Source organism: Nelusetta ayraudi, unplaced genomic scaffold, assembly GCF_046127955.1.
Source record: "Nelusetta ayraudi isolate G7.1 ecotype Tasmania unplaced genomic scaffold, CSIRO-AGI_Nayr_v1 ptg000001l, whole genome shotgun sequence".
In the NCBI taxonomy this organism is placed as follows: domain Eukaryota; kingdom Metazoa; phylum Chordata; class Actinopteri; order Tetraodontiformes; family Monacanthidae; genus Nelusetta; species Nelusetta ayraudi.
The window spans coordinates 669,461-690,645 of NW_027466051.1; the positions used below are offsets into that span (position 1 = coordinate 669,461).

At 43.2% G+C, this 21,185-nt stretch overlaps 2 protein-coding genes and 1 long non-coding RNA gene across 4 annotated transcripts in view; all 3 read right to left on the reverse strand.

The window, feature by feature from the left end:
• Positions 1 to 21,185, reverse strand: part of b3gnt5a (UDP-GlcNAc:betaGal beta-1,3-N-acetylglucosaminyltransferase 5a) — a 309,683-nt gene that overhangs the window by 148,713 nt on the left and 139,785 nt on the right. The window lies entirely within an intron of this gene.
• On the reverse strand, positions 7,012 to 19,442 carry LOC142890084 (uncharacterized). The gene is made up of 2 exons (XR_012927043.1): positions 19,212 to 19,442; positions 7,012 to 7,174 (listed from the first exon to the last, which is right to left on the reverse strand). It is a non-coding gene; the product is annotated as an uncharacterized LOC142890084 (long non-coding RNA).
• On the reverse strand, positions 8,086 to 16,073 carry LOC142902222 (cholinesterase-like). 2 transcript variants are annotated; one of them, XM_076047525.1, is made up of 8 exons: positions 15,607 to 16,072; positions 14,030 to 14,255; positions 12,850 to 12,982; positions 12,617 to 12,768; positions 11,612 to 11,798; positions 11,090 to 11,400; positions 9,971 to 10,180; positions 8,086 to 8,275 (listed from the first exon to the last, which is right to left on the reverse strand). In XM_076047525.1, the coding sequence occupies exons 1-8, from the start codon at positions 16,034 to 16,036 to the stop codon at positions 8,101 to 8,103; spliced, it is 1,824 nt and encodes a 607-aa protein (XP_075903640.1). In that variant the 5' UTR covers positions 16,037 to 16,072; the 3' UTR covers positions 8,086 to 8,100. The 2 variants fall into 2 exon arrangements, with proteins under 2 accessions (XP_075903640.1, XP_075904401.1); XM_076048286.1 differs by lacking the exon at positions 8,086 to 8,275 and adding an exon at positions 8,312 to 8,356 and having other exon boundaries at positions 9,949 to 10,180; positions 15,607 to 16,073.

The window sequence follows — 21,185 nt, forward strand, 5'->3', positions numbered from 1 at the left end:
TATTTCTCCTTCTCCAGTTGGTTATGGTCTCTGCAGAACTGAGCAATGTTGACCCACTTGTCTGCAGCATCTGCAAATGGGTTTACCATCCACCGACCATGAGTCAGATGGAACAGGGGCCCCCTGCCGTCTTTCTGGCTCCGGCTCTCAGCGATAACTGGACTGTCCTCGAGGGCTTCCTGTTCGGCACACCCGTAGAAGTTCTTGGGTCCAGTCCTTCAATCAGTCTTTCAATTCCATCAAAATTTCCTGTGCTCAGAGTCTGGACCCCCAAACTTTGGCACCCACGGCACCCCCAGGAAAACGTGTCATCATCATTTTTTAAAAAAAATAAAAAATAAAACTCAGCACAGAGGAATAAAAAATCTGAAATAATCAAAGAGTAAAAAAAGGAAAAGAAAAAAAGTCTTCACCTTCTCCAAGTGTTTTCTCTGGGCTCTCTATGAGAAAGAACTCATGTTGTGTGTTTCTAGTTTCAGCTCCAGTGTGTCGTCCACTTGTCGTGTTGCTCTGATTATGTGCAGCTCATAACACAGACGTTCGCATCCAGTGTTTGTGGTGCATCATCATCATCATCAACGTGAGATTTAATTGAGTGAAGTCAAAGACCCACCTGACCGTGGTAAACAGAGGAATAAATCAGGGCTGGCGGTTTGATTTGTCTCCGCCGTCAAACGCAGAAGTGATGGTGGCGCCGCAGCAATTACCGCAATTTATCGTCTGCAGAAATGTCAGCGGACATCATCCATCCTGCCAGGATGCAGGTGAAACTGCACGTGGGCATGTGGAATATTTGGGGGAAAAAAACTGATTAAAAAATACTGTAATCAGTCGCTTTTTATCGTTGACATTAAACTTTGAGTGAAACCAAATTTTCATTTTTTTTAATTAGGCAAAACAAATCATTTTTGAAAAAAAATGTTCTACTTCTTTGGAAACAATTTAAGGACACACTGTCTCTCTGTCTCTCAAGGACGCTGAACAGGTGGAGAGTCCTGACACCGGGGGGAGACTTTTCTTGGTTTTCACTGGAATGAAAAGAATTGACCATAAAAATTCCTGCTGCAAGAAAAAAATTTAAATAAATTCCAGATGTTGCTGCTCGTGTGGCATTTTTAAAAACAGCAAAAACAGGAGGTCTCGGCCGAAGATGCCGGCTGAGACAGAGTCGGGGTCAAGGTCAATATATTCAAGGTCACGGGTCGGGTTGATCACTGCAGAGAGCCGCTTCGTCCACTCGGATACATTCAGAAACGTATCTCCACTTTATCAGCAGCTTCTGTTTCAAATAACCGCTAGTTTTTCCCCAACGCGGAAACGAAACGTCGACTTGCCTTCTTCTGGGCAGTCAGCCAATCCTGTTTTAGCTGGTTTCAAACCAAAGTCGACTGCCGAAGGGAATCAGTCTAATTAGTGAAAGGAGACGCAGGTTTGTCGCGCTGCTGCTAAAAAGACGACGACGACGGCGGCTAACGAGGCAGAGATTTGATTAATTAAGACGATTAGCCCGCTGATTGAGGCCAGCGGTGGTGTTTTCTTGCTCACAAACTGATTGGACTGAAAACCAGGAGCCAACAGTGTGGAGTGAAACCTGAAGGAGGAGGAGGAGGAGGAGAAGAAGAGAAGTTCTTCTCCCTGCTTTTATTTCTGTGGTAAATCCTGCTATGTCAAACCGGTGCCTATTCTTTTACCCCTGAGAAACTGTGTTTTCTATTTACAGTGAATGTAAGCGACTCAGTGTTTTTTTTTTTTTTTTTTTTTTTAAACTTTCATACAACAAAGTTTATTCATGGTGCAGGGTATGACAAAGAAGTGGCAACTCCTTTACGTTATTTTATCCCTGGAGAAGCAAAGATGGCAATTTATGTGTCAAAAAAAAAAACCTAAATGGAAGACAAAGCAGCTCGGGAGGTGGCCTCAGTGTGGCGCTGTAACATGAGATGCAGACTGAGACTGGAGTTCAACTTTTATAAAATCAATTATAACTTCAATGCTTCAAAAACATTTGAGGTCACAATCGCATTTTTTGCACAGTTGACGTCACGGTTGAGATGAATTACATTTTGCACAAGTGTGACTAGCCTGTGTCAAGTGAGCTGAGAAATGTTTCAATAAAAGTAATGTTGAGATCAGAATAAAAAGAGGAACTGCCAAGAAAAAGGACAGTGTGAAAAAAAAAAGATCATGTAAATCATGTAAAAGTGTTTGACTATATTCACAATAACGATTTGAAGCAACACATTTCACATGCTGAATATACAGTTAGGTGTGTGATCACGACAATAATCAAAACGATATATTATCAAGTAATGGTTATAAGGGAATGTAAGGGTAAAAATCAATGTGCGTACGTGACAAAGTAATGATTAAAATGTTGAAGTGGAATCTAAGGGGAACAGCAGTGTATCAAAGGAGGAAATGGAAACAGGCCTCCTCTTAGCACCGGGGTCACAGCGGATCCAAGCAAGAGGTCAGTGTGTGACTGCAAGTGTGTATTCGATATCACAAAACCACTGGTGTTTATGAGAAATGTGTGTACCAATGTTACAAAATAACGAGTGTCTATGAGAGCGAGGAGGAGAAGAATGTGAAGGCCATAGAAGGCCAAGATGAGGATTCAGCCAAATGTTTTGCCAAAAGAGATTGGGTGATTTACATGACGCTCGCCAAAAAAGGTCAAATCTTCCAAGGTGTTCCAAAGATTGGTTAAGAGATGAGCAAGAGAAGGAGAAAATGCGATACAGTATGCAGTATAACAAGGGCTGCAAAAAGCAGAACTGGGTTCTTCCTTCACGGGAAAAAGACTACTTGTATTTTTCACCACCGGACTTTGCCCGTAAGAGGATTAACCATTTCCCAACAAGCAAGGAGTATAATTCACTTTTCTGAAGTTCTTCTTTTTTGCTCGCTCTGGCAACTTGGAGGAAGCGAGCCGACTGAGATCGCTCAACAGAAGCGAGGATAGCGCTGACAGGAGAATGCTGGCGCCCGTCCACCATCCAGTGGCCTCTCGGCAGCGGCCGATGTGAAGCACTCGGCTGGGCTACTTCTCTCTACGGCATGCTGTGGAGGAAATGCTGCAGAATACCCCCTCACTCTCTCTTGTTTCAAATTGATGAAGTATTGAAGTATTTTTAATGTTTGATTATTATTATTTTTTTTTTTTTACAATTTTTGATTTTAATCTTTTTTGACCTTTGAATTTGATTTCACGTTGGCTATTTTATTTTAAACCCCAGAAATAAATTGATTTGAATTTTTTTTTTTTATCCTTTTTTGCAATTGCCAAAGCATTTCAATAAAAGTTTGCTAAGTCAACAGTCAAGTTGTGGGCATCACTTTTTGGGGTCTTGTACGGTGGTAAAAAGTTAGGAAGTCAGCGTGTTCAACATCTACCGGTGCTGTAAGTTTATTCTAGCCCCTGAAATTAAACAGATCCTTAGGGCTTTTATCCTAGCCATTAAATAATCCCTAGTATTTACCAAGAGCCAGGATCCATTAGAGGAGAGCTGCCGTTAACGGGCGTGACCGATCGGCATAACACCGGTTCAGGGCTATTCAACCGACTGCGCCATCGGAGCAAGCAGGGTCGGCGTCTGGACGGAGGCAGTGAGAAGCTAGGCAAATCTCCTCGCCACCAGCTTAAACAATCTCCCAATACCTACAGGGTAAAATCCCTTGGTTCAGTGAGATTGGACTCTTTTAGACCGAGAGCTGGTCGAATTGCCTTCCTCTTTTGGAAGGAGGATTTTCTGGGATCTAACACCTACTCATTTATCTATTTGTGTATGTATTTATTTGTTCATTTATTTGTATTTGTTAGATTTTAGAGAAATCTATATTTATTTAAAGCACTTTTAGAATGTGGTCTTTTTTTTTTTTACTGTATATAATGTACCATGTAAAATTCAATACGATGTACAATAAAATGTTGTTGATGTGGTTGCTGATGTTTTCAAGCCTGGGTGTAGCAGGGAAGGCCTCCCCAGGCTTGATTGCATCAGGTACAAGAAAAAAGAAGATGTGATTTCAGTGAACTGCTGAAAAAAACAAACAAACAAATTGTACGTCAGTGAAGTAACCAAGGATTGAAAAGACAAGTTTTTCATTAGCCTCTCTTTTCTTTTCCTTTCTTTTGTCTCCCTTCAACATTCATAATCAAAAGACTCAGAGCTGAAATCCTGTCCATGCTCTGCTTCACCGGCAGCCTCTCGATTTGGAAACGCGTTGGGACTCCAGCCGCTCAGACCAGCTCCACCAGGAGGAGAATCCTCATCTCCGACGGACGGAGCTGCTGCTGCTGCGTCAATTTTGTTGTGTTGTTGTGTGTTGTTGTTAACCCATTTTGTGCTGCCTTCCTCCAACTAGACCAGAGTCTATGGGGGCCGTCACGCCGGGAGGCAGCGAGCGCTCTACAAAACATGCACACACACACACACACACACACGCAGCAGCTTGGATCTTCTGCTCGCTACCCCCACCTATTTTCTTTTCTTTTCTGGGGCCGATTAGCTGCGGCCCACTAAGTGTCTTTCTGACGCTTGTGAATAAATATTTCAAGTACCATGTCAGTGAACTGATGGGGTTCCTTCCTTTGTCTGCTTTACAATCAGCCAGATGCTGACATTTCACAGCAGCACCCCTGAATCCGACACGCTTTTATTCTTACATTTTAACAGATCAAATTTAAGTGATAATAATAATAATAATAATAATAATAATAATAATAATAATAATAATAATAATAACAATTAAACCTGCAAGCAGGGTTGGCGGGACTGAGCCCACCCCATGGATTTGCGCTGACAAACTGGCAGCACTTTCAGAAAAGATGTATAAACCAGAATATAAGTCTAAGTAAAAGAATTTCAATAACATGAATACTGAACAATTGCGTATTGGCAGTGTAGTGTGTTTAAAAGTGTAAAGGACGAACTGAAACAGCGATTAGCACGCCGACCTCAGATGGCCCCTGACCTCTGCCGACCCCGCCCCGCGACATCTGCCGACTCTGGAAGAAGTCTAAATAATCCCCGTAAAGCCCGTGTGTGCAAATGATGCAGATTTTTCACATCCAGTTTTTTTTTTTTTTGGATGAGGGTGTCAAATGTAAACTTTAGGCCTTGATGAGACAAACACGTGGGTGTTTGAATGAGCTCCGCTTTTGCAACCTTGGAAACAAACGCTACGAACCCGGTCATTTCTGCGTCTACATGAAATGGGCTGGATAGTAAAGACCTAAAGTGGGGGAACAGAATGTCCAAATTGTGACACATGAATACCCTGTCTACAGGCAGAACATGATCAAAGCAGCATTTTGACGGTAGGAAAGCCCGAGTCAACATGTACACAAAGATTCACATGCCTATACAAATTAATTTATTTCCTTAGTTGCAGTTAGGAGAATTGTGAATGCCTTACCTCACGGAATTTGGAAAAGGGAGTGAGTGCTGAGGGCTGAGCTGCAGTTATATGTCTGTTGTTATGGGGCGTTGTCCAATCACAAGCCAGCATTTATGATTGTCATGTTTTAATAGCCTTTGATCATGTTCTGCCTGCCAGTTGAGAAAAAAGGAAAAGAAAAAAGAACGTTATGCAGTCAGTGTTCTGCATTGTGGATCTTTCATGCTCAACGCAGATCCAACGTTCTAACTATATTCATAAATATGAAGAATTAACACAATGATTTCGAGGCTGGTAAACATTGTTTATTGTGTTATACTTTTTTCAGTGCATAAAATTGTAAAATTGGAGACATCAGAAAACAAAGTGCAATTACCTACGATATATTCATATTCAGTTCAAAAACGAAAATTTTTGGCCAATATTAAACCACTTGAAATATGTCACCTCTTGCTTGTCGTATCAAATAAATTATAGGGTACGCAACGTAGAGCTTGATGAGACGAACGCGTGGTTGTTTGTTGCACGTCGATGCGACATTCCTAGGGGGCGCTACGGCCATTAAAGTTTTTTTTCTCATGTCTCGGTTGTTGAAACCTGGGAAACAAATGCTTCCAACTCGGCCATTTCTACATCTACAGGAAAAATATTGGCATCATCGTTTAGCCAAGGTCTTCAGGAATCTAACTGTGTACCTTTTATCCAGGTGTGAATAACGGTGTAGGCGTGTGTCGATGCAACATTCCTAGGGGGCGCTACGGCGATTTTAGTGTTTTTTTACATCTCGACCTGTAGGTGGCGCTCTGGAGGAGCTCTTGCCCTGATTTTGTCACCACAGGAAGGTTTTCGCAGCCTGGACAAGTGATCACAATTTGGTGCGAATCAAAGCATGTTAAGGCGGTGAAAGTGGGGTAGACAGTCCCCATTTTGTCTAGGGGGCGCTATTGAGTGGATGTGAATTTCTTTTTTTTCAAGAAATCCAAATTTGGGGCAGGTCCGACCTGCATGCAAAATTTGGTGAGTTTTGGAATATGGGAAAGGGGTGAAAATGGGGTTCAAAATTTTTGGGGAAAAAGACCTTTACTTTGCAGGGCCGTAAAATGAAAACTGAAGCCTCTATGACAAAGTTTGAGATTTTTGAAGTGAAAATATCTCACTTCCGGTTTGTTTGGGGTTATAGATTAGCATTTATGAAAATTAGGTATGAATTCAAGGAACACATGGAGGGCGCTATGGCCATTCTAGTTTTTTGGTCTATGTAGGAGGCACTATTCAGCAAGTGTGTAAAATTCTTTCAAAAAAATAAATTTTTCAAGGGTTCTGACCTGCGTGCAAAATTGTGCAACGATCCAGGTATGTTAAGGGGGTGAAATTGAGGTTTAAAGCGCAGGTGCCGAGAAAAAGAAAAATAATACTCATAATAAACATACAAAGAACAAACGGGTCTTCGCCTTGCGATGACCTGCTCTGCTTCAGAGCTGGTCTAATCGCCGGGGCTCAGTCCCGAATAACAACACAAAATTAAAATTGGTGAACAAAAAAAAAAAAAAAACCCTGAATGATCAGTTACTGTAAATACTCATTATTAACACATTTCATTTATTTGAATTCACTTCCAGATTGTGTCCGACTTGACGGCTGAACTGCTCTGCAGCAGGTCTTCATCCTCCTCACCAGAGAAGGGTGACGAGTAGAAGCAGTAAAAAAGCGAGTCTGAGGGGATCGAAGGCCAGTTTTAATCCTGCTGATGATCGACAAGCCTCCAAGTCACCTGCAAGAGAGACAAACAGAGAAATTTACAGTGGCGTACGGGCACACGGGTCTTTTTATTTTCATCTCAAACAAAGTACAGAAAGAGAGCTCAACCTCACGAGCTGATGGAACAACCCTGAAGATGGAATAAAAAAAAAACATGTGTGCATGGCTATTTGGGAAAAATGCATTAGCGAGACCAAAACAATAGTTTAATCCACAGAAGAGGAGAAAGAACAAAGACTAATTCAATCTGAAGTTGCTGTGCTGCTGCCTTCAGTGTCACTGAACCAGTTTTTCACCACTACTACAGCTGCATTGAGCACCAAAAAACCTCACTGTATTTTCCCAGAATGGAGGGAAGTGTCATGTTTGACCATTAATGTACTGTATTTGTTTCCGATGTCAAAGACAGACCGATTAACCTGTGTGAAAGGAGCGTGGTGTGATTTCCAAAGTCCCCCCAAAATGTTCAATCGGAAGTTTAACGTGTTAAAATCCATTTTTTTGACAAACTCTGATTCTGATCTTCATTTGACGTGAAATGTGAGCAAAGTCACTGGCAAGTAGGGCTGGATGATGAATTGATTTTATTTCAAAATCAGATTTATTATATTGGATGATGTTCAAAAACATGAAAATGGACATTCAATTGTTTTCCTTGATGGACTGTTCAAGGGAAGATTGTAAATGTTGTCACTTTGCTAAAACCCCCATGGGATATTTATCTTCTTACTTTAGTCCCTAGAGGGATCTTGGTGAGCTCCTTTTTTTTATTTTTTTGTTTTTTAAAACAAAATATTTAAAATAATTAATCCTGTGGTCAAAAATCATAATTGAAATGAAGTTATCAGTAAAAAAAAAAAAAAGCTTCACGCTGTGGAAAAATACAAAGTTCTTGTATAGCAGAGATGGGACATGTGCTGATGACTTTGCATCGTTTTTCTAGTTCGCTAGAGTCTGACCTGAGAGTTTTATCGCTGGCACTAGGCTGGTCCAGAAGCGACACTCGTGGGCTCTCAGCATGCTCATCATCTTGGCGGGCTCGGTGTTAAGAGTGTAGTACTCCTTGATTTGAGGAGTGAACAGTGACCAGCTGTTCCCGTTAATTCCTGGGTTCCTGCATCAAGGAGAGAAAACAAGACAAAACAATAATGAAGTCTTTCAGGTCTCAACCAGGTCTGGTCTGGTCTGGTCTGGTCTGGTCTGACCCAGTGCTAGTGTTGTGGCATTTTAGATTTAGTCTTAGTCATAGTCTTTCGGACGAAATGCTTCTTCGTTTTAGTCACATTTTAGTCATTTTGTATCCTTGGTAGTTTTAGTCTAGTTTTAGTCGACTAAAACTGAAAAGGTTTTCGTCACATTGTTGCCATTTTATATGTTTAATAGTTTTAGTCGACTAAAACTCAAATAGATTTTCGTCAATTTCTTGTCAACGAAATCACTAAAGGTTATGGTCCAGGTTCAGTTAGTTTTTTTAAAAGATGTTTATCAATAAGGCCAAAATTACATTGAATCCAAAAGTTGACAGGTCATATGAAGTGCAATTGAATTCATAAAGCAGTTCATTTGCCTAACCCTTTTGTAAAATAACTCATTCCTTACCACCACTTACCAGATTGATGTCTCTCTAGCCTAGACTTCCCAATTGAGTGGAATCTGTTTATTATTATACTCTACAAGTTAAGAGACAAAAGATTCTTTCTTTGGTTTTATTTTTGAGAACCATCAAAAGTGATAAAAACAGATAGAACACTAGGCGATCAGAGGGGCGCGCACACACACACACACACACACACACACACACACACACACACACAGACACACACACACACACAAATAGTTCTGAGACCCATCATGAAGTGATCTGAACAGATATTGTCATTGAAAGGCACATTGACCAACATCTGCTCAGCATTGTTTTAAAACAATATGGACACCAACACAGTCAACTAAAGCCTCATTTATACTTGGCATACTGGTGTACTGCTTAGTAAATAGTAGATACACAAGCTCACCATGTGTTACGAACGTGATGCATGATGAGCTTGTGTATCTGCTATTTACTGCATGCAACAAAATCAGGTTTAAGGATTTGCATCTGACGTCACCTTCATACGGAAGACAGTGCACCGTTTGTGGCTGGAACTCTGTAACGTGACTCACATACCCTTGTGGCTTTAGCCTGAAGGCTATAAGGCTCAACATGCAATGATAAAGCATACAACATGACACAATAACTAACTTTAGCCCGTCGAAGCAATGCAGCTAGCCACCCGTCCCGTTTTTCCCAGAATTGTTCTCTTTTTTCACCACCTGTCCCGGGAAAAATATAATCTCTCCCGGGACACACTTGTCCCGTTTTTTAGGGAAAATGAGAAAACGTCATTTGATTTCCGTCTGTGGTCTAGATAGGGTTGCCAACCCTCCCGTAAAATACGCGATTGTCCCGTATTTGGCAACTAAAAAAGCTGTCCCGTAATGAACTGATACGGGACGCACTTCACTTTGTCCCGTATATTTTGGGGACGCCTCCGCCCCCCGTCGTCAACAGACTCGAGAGATCGGAACCCCGCCGCCCCCAAGATGTTCCGGATTTGAAACTCTAGGAGGTGGCAACCCTACGTGCAACACAAACGTTTTCGTCTAGTCTCGTCTCGTCAACGAAAACGCACATACGTCTCGTCACAATTTAGTCATCAAATACTTATGTTCGGCTCGTCTTCGTCACGAAAAAAATGGGCGTTGACGAAATTATTTCGTCAACGTCATCATCAACGAAAACAACACTACCCACTGCACCGTCATTTCGTACCCAGTCCGGGCAAAGTTGGCCCAGTGTGCCATGAAGTTCCTGCTCATGTTGACTTCGGCCTGCGTGTAGCCCAGAGAAGCGTTGAGCGGCCGGCCGAAGACGAACTCGATCTCGGAGCCGTGCATGGTGCCCATCCAAGATGGCCAGGGGTTGATGGAAGAGCGGTGGTTGAAAAAGTAGAGGAAAGGCTGACCGCCAGCCACGGAGTACCTGTGAGGTAGAGAGAGAGAGCGAAAACAGCATGACGACTATAAAACACAATTGATGTTTAGGTGTGATTGTTGTCAGTGAGGCCAAATTGTTGAGTCTGTTGACTGTCGTAGTCGTTGATGCAGGTGAGGTTCAACTGTACATGAGCCACCCAGAATAATAAGCCTAAACCAAGTATACAGTATAAGTAAAGATGTATTTACCAAATCTTACCACCAATCAACCATCTCTTTGCGATGAATAAAAAAAAACTGTCTAAAAAGGTAACATTATATATCTATCTATCTATCCATCCATCTATCTATCAATTGCTGCCTTTCCTCAACCCCTGGAATTGCGCAAAACCTAAATATCGCAATAAAAACTGGTGATGGAAACAGCTAAACTTGGAAAAACCTCTCGTCTCTCTCATGAGGTGGTCTTTCACACGTATCCATATAGAGGTACATCGCAAAAGTGTCATGGAAACACTTTTTCGGATTTACACGTCAGCGTACGTGATGTACAGGGTCACATGACCAGTTCACTTTAAGTGAAAATGGTGCATTATGATTGGACGGAGGAGGAGACGTATTTTTTTTAATTTTTTTTTGTACAAGTAATCATAATCGTAATCGTAACGTAATTGTCGTAAAGTCTCGTCCGACGAAATTTTATGAGAATTACGGCTTATGCATTTCACACCATTCAATGGAAATACCTGCACTTGTACTTGTCTAAATTTTAGAAATACCACTTTTATTTTGCGAAAAACTGTAAGTAAGATGAATTACTAAATCGCGATACATTTCTGTGCACATTCTGGACCTGAAATAGCTAAAGTGCTATAAAATCCGAGAGGTTTTACCGGATGCAAATGTGGCTGATTACATCTCAACCCCCAAGAGGAAAAAGGTGTCTCTTTTGTACCTGCTGGCAAAGTCTTGTACCGTGCAGAGGAAAATGCTGTCCGTGATCATCTTGCCCAGATAGTCGCGGTTCTTGGTGCCGTTGTTCACGTTGGCCCAGTCGCTGTACTCGAAGATGACGGCCTGCCTGGTGACGCTGTCCAGGCTGCGGTCCAACAACTCCACGTTCTGCAGGAACCGAGCTCTGCTGATCAGGCTATCGTTGGAGATGCCGAAACCGGGCACTCCGTACATCAGGAAGAAGGTCCCCTCATCGTGGTTCAAGCCCAACAGCACCTCCGTTTTGAGGAGAGTGTTGCTAGTCAGCAGCGTCTGAGGACAAAAAACAAGTAGTAATAATATAATAATATTTTGCGTATTTCTTTTTTAATGTGTAGCAATTCATACATCCAAAGATAGCATTATATTATATTATATTAGAGATTAGCTTGTGATAAAATGAATACAATACAACACGTCTAAATTACAAGGCTTTCTAAAAGAATAAGCAACACATCAAAAAATAAAAAAAAAAGAAACACACATCAACGTCACTGGGTAGGAAGACGCCGTCCACCACAGGCACGAAGGGGATTCCCAGAAGTTCAGCACTTGTTAACACACTGAATTGTCGTATCACCAACTCAGTCACGTTCGCCTGCTGCAAACAGGTTTCTAGAACAGCCGGACTGGAGTTGGAGCAGCCCAGCGCAGTTCCCAGATTCTGGCCTCTGCAAGTTGACCATTTGTTAGTAGTGATAACGTTGAGTGACAAAAGAAACTGAGGATTTGTTGTTGGAGATCGTGAACGAGCAGGTAAGGTGAGGCTGTACGATTTTGTTAAAAATAAATAAATAAATAAAAAAAAAATCCCTGGAACGATTTAAATTCAATTTTAAATACTAAAAATATTCAAATATTTTTGTTTTTATTTAATATGAAAAGAGCTGACAAATATATCTCTAAAGCTAATGTAGTTATAATCTGAAAGATGTACTTTTCAGTTTTACTGCAAATAAAGTTGGCTCCCTTTTACTCCCAGTCAACAGGGGGCGCCGGGGAGCCCAAGAGAGGGAGAGGCAACATTTCCTCACCACTGACTTGCTGTATTTGTCATTCTTATCCGACCAAATTCTCGCTTCCTTTGGTCAACACCGTGTTTACATCACTCAGAGCCATCACTGTCTAGTTTTAACATCATCCTACCAATTAAATCCCATTTGGATTTTCAAAATCGCAAGTCTCTCTCCCCCCCCCCCCCCCCCCTCTTGCTCTGTCATCATTTTTTGTATTTCCTTTACACCCGTCAAAGCAGATGAGCTCCCTCTGGAGTCCAGATCTGCTCTTGGTTTCAGGAGCTTTTGCTGGCTGCTGTTGCCCCCTGCTGCTCTGGAGGGTTCAGTTGGTTTCCTCCTGATTCTACAAAGCGCTTTGAGACGCATATAGATGTGATTTAATGCCATCCAAATAAAAGCTGATTGATTGATTGAACGTTTATTTATCCTGAAGCCCTGAAGTACACCATCCATGTCCTTTCCATTTCCCTCACCTGACCCAGGCCTGGTCCAGTGCCATCGTAGCCCAAAAGGTGGTGGGGACGCCGCTCTGCATCACGGCCTTCTGAAACAGGGCGTTGCTGCCGGGAGACAGCACGTGTAAGCCCACCGACGCGGAGCCGGCGCTCCCCCCGAACAGAGTTATCTGGAAAATGAGGAAACGAGAATGTTTTGTTTTTTCTCCTTCTTCTTCTTCTCCTTCTTCTTCAGCTCTGAGAACAGTTACCTTGTTGCGGTCGCCTCCAAACGCAGCAATGTTATCGACCGTCCACTGGATGGCCAAGCGCTGGTCCCACAGGCCTGCGTTCCCACGGATGTTGTCATTATCAGGGAGCGCCAGAAAACCCAAAGCCCCGACTCTGCGAAAAAGAAAAAAAAAGTATGTAATCAGGGTTGATTTTTAGATTTGTATGCCTTAAAATTGAAAAAAAAAAATATATATATATATATATCTTTTAATTTTTTTGTGTGTTTTCCACTAGATGTAGGAGGAACAACTTAATTCTGATATGGGTGGTTGAATAAAAAAAGTTGTGAATCAGAGGTTTTCTGTTTTCACTGACTTGAAATGTAGCTCAAAAGATAAATGATAAATGATGAATCAATGTTTCAGGAAGACACCAGAGATGGATGGATGGATGGATGGATGGATAGATGGATGGATGGATGATGGATGGATGGATGGATGGATGGATAGATGGATGGATGGATGGATGGATGGAGGGATGATGGATGGATGGATGGATGGATGGATGGAGGGATGATGGATGGATAGATGGATGATGGATGGAGGGATGATGGATGGATGGGTGGATGGAGGGATGATGATGGAGGGATGATGGATAGATGGATGGATGGAGGGATGATGGATGGAGGGATGATGGATGGATGGAGGGATGATGGATGGATAGATGGATGATGGATGGATGGAGGGATGATGGATGGATGGGTGGATGGAGGGATGATGGATGGAGGGATGATGGATAGATGGATGGATGGAGGGATGATGGATGGAGGGATGATGGATGGATAGATGGATGATGGATGGATAGATGGATGATGGATGGATAGATGGAGGGATGATGGATGGAGGGATGATGGATAGATGGATGGATGGAGGGATGATGGATGGAGGGATGATGGATGGAGGGATGATGGATGGATGGATGGATTGAGGGATGATGGATGGATGGATGGATGGAGGGATGATGGATGGATAGATGGATGATGGATGGATGGAGGGATGATGGATGGATGGAGGGATGATGGATGGATGGATGGATGGATGGATGGATGACAGCATACACACAAATTCCACCATAGCAACCATGAACTTCCTCTGGTGCTGCTCCCAGCTGACCTCTAGTGGACGTTCACAGTGAGTCACCTGCGTTCGCTCCACTCACCTGTAGTTCATCGACACCACCACCACGTTCTCGGATCGGGCCAGGATGCGGCCGTCGTACAGGTCCAGGGAGGACGTCCCCGAGGTGAAGGAGCCGCCGTAGATCCAGATCATGACGGGCAGCGCCCCCTGCTGGCTGTTGTTCAGGTGGGCCGTCCAGACATTCAGGTAGAGGCAGTCCTCACTCACTGGGGTGTTGGGGCCCCACATCTCGGTGCCGAGGAACCCTGGGGGAGGAGCAGAGAAGGTCAGGAGTGTTGGAGGAGTGTGGGTGTGTGTGTTTTCTATGTGTGTGTGTGTCAGTCTGTGGTCTCCATTGCTGCTTTGTGTAACACTGCTTCTCCACCCCGGGAGCCAATCACAATGCGAGGTGGGCGGGGCCACAGCCCAGGGTGAGTCACCAGATCTTCGGGTCAAGAAAAGCTCTTGCTGTTGAAACGAGTCTCGTCATGGCTCACGATTGGGAGGCATGTTTCAGGAAGTCCCTCGGTGTCGTAGCTCCGCCTCTTCGTGCCTTTTACAGCAGTGTTCTGTTCTGATTGGCTGATTCAATCTTCCCCCGCCAGAGATGGTCTTCAAATCTTTTCTCAGTTCAGTAAGGTCTGAATGTCCATGCGGCTTAAAAAAATATTTTTGGGTTTTCCACTTTTGCACAAAAGTAAATTTTAACTCTAAATTTGTACTAAAAGCGTTGTCTGGAAAACGATAGGCTTTGTTTTCCTTAGATGATTAGTTAAGTAACTTGAGATCCACAGAAAATGAACCTCTTATGTCGAAAGCATAACCGCTTAGGGCTTTCGTAGTTTACAGACCTCGGGGCAGATCCTCAAAGAAGGGCGCGCAGCGGTAAAATGCGGCGCGTTTTGCAGCAAGATTGCGGCTGCAATCTGCGCCACAGATGCGGGGATCCACAAAGGTTTTTGCGCTAATGACATGCAGGCGCAAACACGCCCACAAATGCGGCACCTGAAACAGGTGCGAATGTTGCGGTCTGGCAACCAGAAACTGCGCCTGGTTTTGGCAGACTCCTTCTGGAGCTGTTTGAATGAGGCATATTTGCATAGAAGGGGGTGTGTCCTTTTGCGCGTAATGACTCATTTAGATACATTCAAATGAGTCTGGCGCAACCCATTTTCATGTTTGCGTCCCCTCTGTGGATCGGAATCACCGTTTTTGGCGCTGTTTACACGGATTTTCTGGCCCAAAAGCCGGGCAATCGCTTTGTGGATCTGGCTCCTCGTGTGTTTCATTATCGTCCTGGTTCACAATGTGTCATATTGTTAGTTCAAATCTTGTTTAACTATAATTACACATTCTCTTTTTGATGGCTACGTACTATTTTTAGAAATCTTCTTCTTCTTCTTCTTTCTTAGAAATCTAAATTAAAAATTGAAACTAACTAATTGCTAGTTATTTCATTGTTTTATTTGTGGTTTTACCAAAAATATCCTAAATCAATAAACAAGAGTTTTCATAAGAAAATACAAAATGAGATTTTAATTTTAGCCAACCTGGTGCAGCCCAACAGGTAGATTTTGCTCACGTTGTAACGTGATGCAGATCCTACTGGTGTCCTACCTGGGTACATCGTGTCCTGGAGCTGGAAGCAGGTGTTTGAGAATTGGATGGCCTCCCTCACTCCTTCCCATTTGCCCGCCGGCTGCGGGACTCGGAAGCGCAGGTTCCCCACTGGAGGCTTCCCGTACGGAATCCCAAGAAAGGCTCTGACTTGGCCGCCCAGCACCGTCAGCGCCGTCCCCCTGACCTGGCCGCGGTTCGTCGTGACCACCAGGTCGACAGATGCAGCGAAGGGAAAAGGCAAGAGGAGAAGAAGAAGAGGCAGAGGAGGAGGTGCACAGCAGGAGAGCGCCGCCATCATGAAGCTGTAGGGAGAAGAAATAAGGAAATGCTGACATGACTTTTGCTGGTCTTTGTCATGTGGCGGCTGCGGTGTGCTTTGTGTGTGTCCAAGTCGACTCGGTACAACACGAGGGTGACTAATCACCATGTTCGCATCACTTTTGTCATTGTTTAGCTGGCATTGTCGTTCTATATGTAACCCGGTGGAAAAAGCCACCATGTTTCTTTATTAATAAATAAATAAGTAGATCAATAAATAGATAGATCAATAAATAAACGAATAAATAGAAAAAAAATAAATAGAAATGAGGAAAAGTGTTTCTTCGCATGAAGATAAATACAGAGTTTATCGAGCGATTGTGAGCGAGGAAAAACGTACCGCAGGTAAATGAAAATAAGCAATGTTACCCACGTTGCTGTAGATAGATGCTAAAGGTGATTAGCGATTAGCTTGTGCTAACATGCTAGCGCCGAGGGACAAGTGTATACCTCGTAATGGTGTGTGTGTGTGTGTGTGTGTGTGTGTGCGTGTGCGTGTGTGTGTGTGTGTGTGTGTGTGTGTGTGTGTGTGCGTGCACGTATCGTGGTTTATGAATTCGGCAAGATTTCATGCGATCGAAGTGAATGTTTATCCGGTTAAGTGTATATTTTTGTTTGCCAGAGGACACAGCGGATGTGTTCCTTGGACCTTTTTGTTGTTATTAGCGACCACTGGAGTGGCGAGCGGCAGGTGTCGACGGCGTGTCGGGCTGCGTGTGACTCTCCTCAGCATTCTCAACCACCATCTTCACCACTACCAGAGCCTTCGGTTATCTCTCAACCCTTTTCTCATCTTCTTTCTAACTTTCATTCATCTTTCTCACACTCAAGAACAACGCACAGTGAGTACGGCAGACAAACAGTGCACTTATTTATTTTTTTAAAAAGTTAAAAGCGAAACGGTCACCAAGTTTATGACCTCACCGCTCCCAAGCTTCGATTCAGGCCTGCAACGGGTTTTTTTTTTTTTTGTTGTTTATGGGATTTATTGTATTTCTTTTATTTCTTGCTCTGAGTGTTCAATATTTCAGAATGTCACAAGTTGTGAATATGTATGCGTTTAATGTGTGATTTACAGAAGGAAATACACTTCAGTCTTTTATTGAAAGTCTGCAGTCTGTTTCCCTTTCTTATTCTTAGTAGAGTTCATTGTATTTTATTTTACATTCTACTAAGTGGAGGCACCAAGCTAATTTAATTTATTACTTTATTAAACACAGTATCAGCAGTGGAAGAAGAAGAAGAAGAAGAAGACAGAGCCGAGGTGCTGGTGGTCTCACCTTGCGTGGCGGCGGGTGCTGTGTGAGTCCAGTGTGAGAGCAGCGGCGGCGGCGGCGGCGCGCAGCTGTGATGGGGTGAGTGCATGAGCCGTGCGCGGTCTGGTCGGCTGGTCCGGTCGAGACGACAGCGGCTGAAACGGGATACAGGCAACAGACAGACGGACGGACGGACAGAGGGAGAGAGAGAGAGAGATGGCTGTTATTTATAGGAGATGCAGAGGGCGAGGCGCGCCACATAAAAAGCAGGCGCGAGGGGAGGGCGCGCGCTTCTCATAAGAAGATAACAACAAGAAATACTGCTAATAGTGATACTGAAAGTTATAGTTGACGCACTTTATTGATTTATGAGTGTGGTTTCGATGGTGCTAAATAGTTCTGGTGGTGTTACTGTGTTTGCCAAAAGTCATCGTTAGTCAGTTAGTGTGAGAACAAAAACAAATTTTCCGGCAAGATTTCAACCCTGGACATCTGGTGCATAGGGTCCTTTGCCAGAGGGGTCGTGGAAGGTCAACCCACTGTTCAAGGGAAGATTGTAAATGTTGTCACTTTGCTAAAACCCTGGTGGTGTTACTGTGTTTGCCAAAAACTTGAATTTCTCGGTAAAGGATCAGGACTGATCAGTACTGCAGTATTCTGGATTCCAGGTGACACTCAAGTTTGTGTGGATGTTGATGCAGACAACAGGACACAGACACACACACACAGACTTGGGTGGAAACCTGGTGGCACCCATCACAGACTGGACTGTGGGACTTTGAGACTTGAGTTTGACCACAACAGCTGCTTCAGGAGTTACTGTGCAGAAACAGGACACAAGAACAGCGTGCAGCAAAGAAGAAGAAGAAGACAAAGAAGAAGAAGGAGGATGAGGGGGACGAAGATGAGGAGGAGACACAGATGAATGAATAACATCAGGGTGGAGAACCTCAAAACTTCACAATAAAAACAGGAAATGATGCAAACAAAACCCCAAGCAGAGTCTTCACACTTCACACGGAGCATCTTCAAAGGTCAAACTGGACAGCTGTGGCCTTCAGAGGTCACTGGGGTGATGAAAAGATGGATGAAGTCACCTGACCTGAAGGTCTCCTGTTGTTGTTGCTATTTGGTTTCATTCCCAAGAATTATTGGGAAAGGGCGACATTTTGGGGGGAGTGTTTCCTTTTTTTCCCCAACTTCTGCTGCAGAACACACAATAATTCGGCCCGTGGCGACGCGACAGCCACCGAGTGATCACAGTCAAAAGGTTTAGGAGGGAACGTTGCAGAGTTACTCTGACTGAACGCAGCTGCGGTGACCCAGATAGCAGAAAATTAAAACCAGAACCAAGTCGTGTTGATACGGCACATACTTGGGCGGCGCTCAGACAGCCGAGGCTGTCACTGCGTCGCGCGGCGCTGATTTCATTTGCATCGGGTTATGATTGCTTTTTAACACTTGGCCCTGAATTGTGAAACTTTTATGCGGAAGAGTGGAAAACTGGTCGCACAAGTTACGAGTTCGCTGGACAAGATGGAGTCACGCAAAAAAACAAAAACAAATTAAAACCATTAATAGATAAACCATTAACAGCTGCCCAAACTTTCCCAACGTAGTCATCGTTAGTCAGTTAGTGTGAGAACAAAAACAAATTTTGCGGCAAGATTTCAACCCTGGACATCTGGTGCATAGGGTCCTTTGCCAGAGGGGTTGTGGAAGGTCAACCCACTGTTCAAGGGAAGATTGTAAATGTTGTCACTTTGCTAAAACCCCCAAGGGATATTTATCTTTTTACTTCAGTCCCTAGAGGGATCTTGGTGAGCTCCTTTTTTTTTTTGTTTTTCCAACAAAACAAAAATATTTAAAATAATTAATCCTGTGGTCAAAAATTATAATTGAAATCAAGTTCTCAGTAAAATTTAAAAAAAAACTTCACGCTGTGGAAAAATACAAAGTTCTTGTATAGCAGAGATGGGACATGTGCTGATGACTTTGCATTGTTTTTCTAGTTTGCTAGAGTCTGACCTGAGAGTTGTCTTATCGCTGGCACTCGGCTGGTCCAGAAGCGACACTCGTCGGCTCTCAGCATGCTCATCATCTTGGCGGGCTCGGTGTTAAGAGTGTAGTACTCCTTGATTTGAGGAGTGAACAGTGACCAGCTGTTCCCGTTAATTCCTGGGTTCCTGCATCAAGGAGAGAAAACAAAACAAAACAATAATGAAGTCTTTCAGGTCTCAACCAGGTCTGGTCTGGTCTGGTCTGGTCTGGTCTGACCCAGTGCACCGTCATTTCGTACCCTAGAGAGGTCGTGGAAGGTCAACACACAACACAGACACTATGTGTGTGTGTGTGCGTGTGTGCGTGTGTGCGTGTGTGTGTGTGTGTGTGAGTGTACGTGTGTGTACGTGTGTCTGCATAGAACAGCAGTTTGTGAACTGCTGTTCACAAAACATGAACACAAACCTTGACAAATTCATTCCAATGGTGTGAGAACACTCAATCATTGTTTCCCTCAGCGACAATGGTGATGATGATGATGATGATGATGATGATGATGATGATGATGATGATGGTGACGATGATAATGATGATGCTATTTTGAAGTAGCTTTACTTTTTTTTCAAATGCCGACGCCGCCCCCCCGACATCTGCCGACTCTGGAAGAAGTCTAAATAATTATAAGCCCGTGTGTGCAAATGATGCAGATTTTTCACCACCAGTTTTTTTTTTTTTTGGATGAGGGTGTCAAATGTAAACTTTAGGCCTTGATGAGACAAACACGTGGGTGTTTGAATGAGCTCCGCTTTTGCAACCTTGGAAACAAACTCTATGAACCCGGTCATTTCTGCGTCTACATGATAGACTTTAGGCTGGATAGTAAAGACTTAAAGTGGGGGAACAGAATGTCCAAATTGTGACACATGAACATGATCAAAGCAGCATTTTGACGGTAGGAAAGCCCGAGTCAACATGTACACAAAGATTCACATGCCTATACAAATTAATTTATTTCCTTAGTTGCAGTTAGGAGAATTGTGAATGCCTCACGGCATTTGGAAAAGGGAGTGAGGGCTGAGGGCTGAGCTGCAGTTATATGTCTGTTGTTATGGGGCGTTGTCCAATCACAAGCCAGCATTTATGATTGTCATGTTTTAATAGCCTTTGATCATGTTCTGCCTGCCAGTTGAGAAAAAAGGAAAAGAAAAAAGAACGTTATGCAGTCAGTGTTCTGCATTGTGGATCTTTCATGCTCAAAGCCGATCAAACGTTCTAACTATATCCATAAATATGAAGAATTATGATTTAGAGGCTCGTAAACATTGTTTATTGTGTTATACTTTTTTCAGTGCATAAAATTGTAAAATTGGAGACATCAGAAAACAAAGTGCAATTACCTACGATATATTCATATTCAGTTCAAAAATGAACATTTTTGGCCGACATTAAACAACTTGAAATATGTCACGTCTTGCTTGTCGTATCAAATACATTATAGGGTATGCAACGTAGAGCTTGATGAGACGAACGCGCGGTTGTTTGTTGCACGTCGATGCGACATTCCTAGGGGGCGCTACGGCCATTAAAGTTTTTTTCTCATGTCTCGGTTGTTGAAACCTGGGAAACAAATGCTTCCAACTCGGCCATTTCTACATCTACAGGAAAGATATTGGCATCATCGTTTAGCCAAGGTCTTCAGGAATCTAACTGTGTAACTTTTATCCAAGCGTGAACAAGGGTGTAGGCGTGGCCAGTGAATGAACGGACAGTCCGACTTGGGGGCGTTTCAAACAAGTTGAACTATCTCACTTTCTGTATGTCGTATCCAAAAAGTTAGAGCGTACGCGACATAGAGCTCAATGAGGCGAACACATGGGTTTTTGTTGCACGTCGATGCACCTTTTCTAGGGGGCGCTATGGCCATTAAAGTTTTTTTTCTCATATCTAGGTTTTTGAAACCTGGGAAACAAATGCTTCCAACTCGGCCATTTCTGCATCTAC

Bases quoted from the DNA above. Each gene is read 5' to 3' on its own strand.
- LOC142902222 (XM_076047525.1), bottom strand. From the start codon at position 16,036: ATGGTGATTAGTCACCCTCGTGTTGTACCGAGTCGACTTGGACACACA. The intron at 11,401-11,611 runs GTGTGTTTCTTT...TTTTGTCCTCAG, and splicing joins TCCTACCCAGTGACGTTGAT to ACGCTGCTGACTAGCAACAC. The intron at 10,181-11,089 runs GTACAAAAGAGA...TCTACCTCACAG, and splicing joins GTACAAGACTTTGCCAGCAG to GTACTCCGTGGCTGGCGGTC.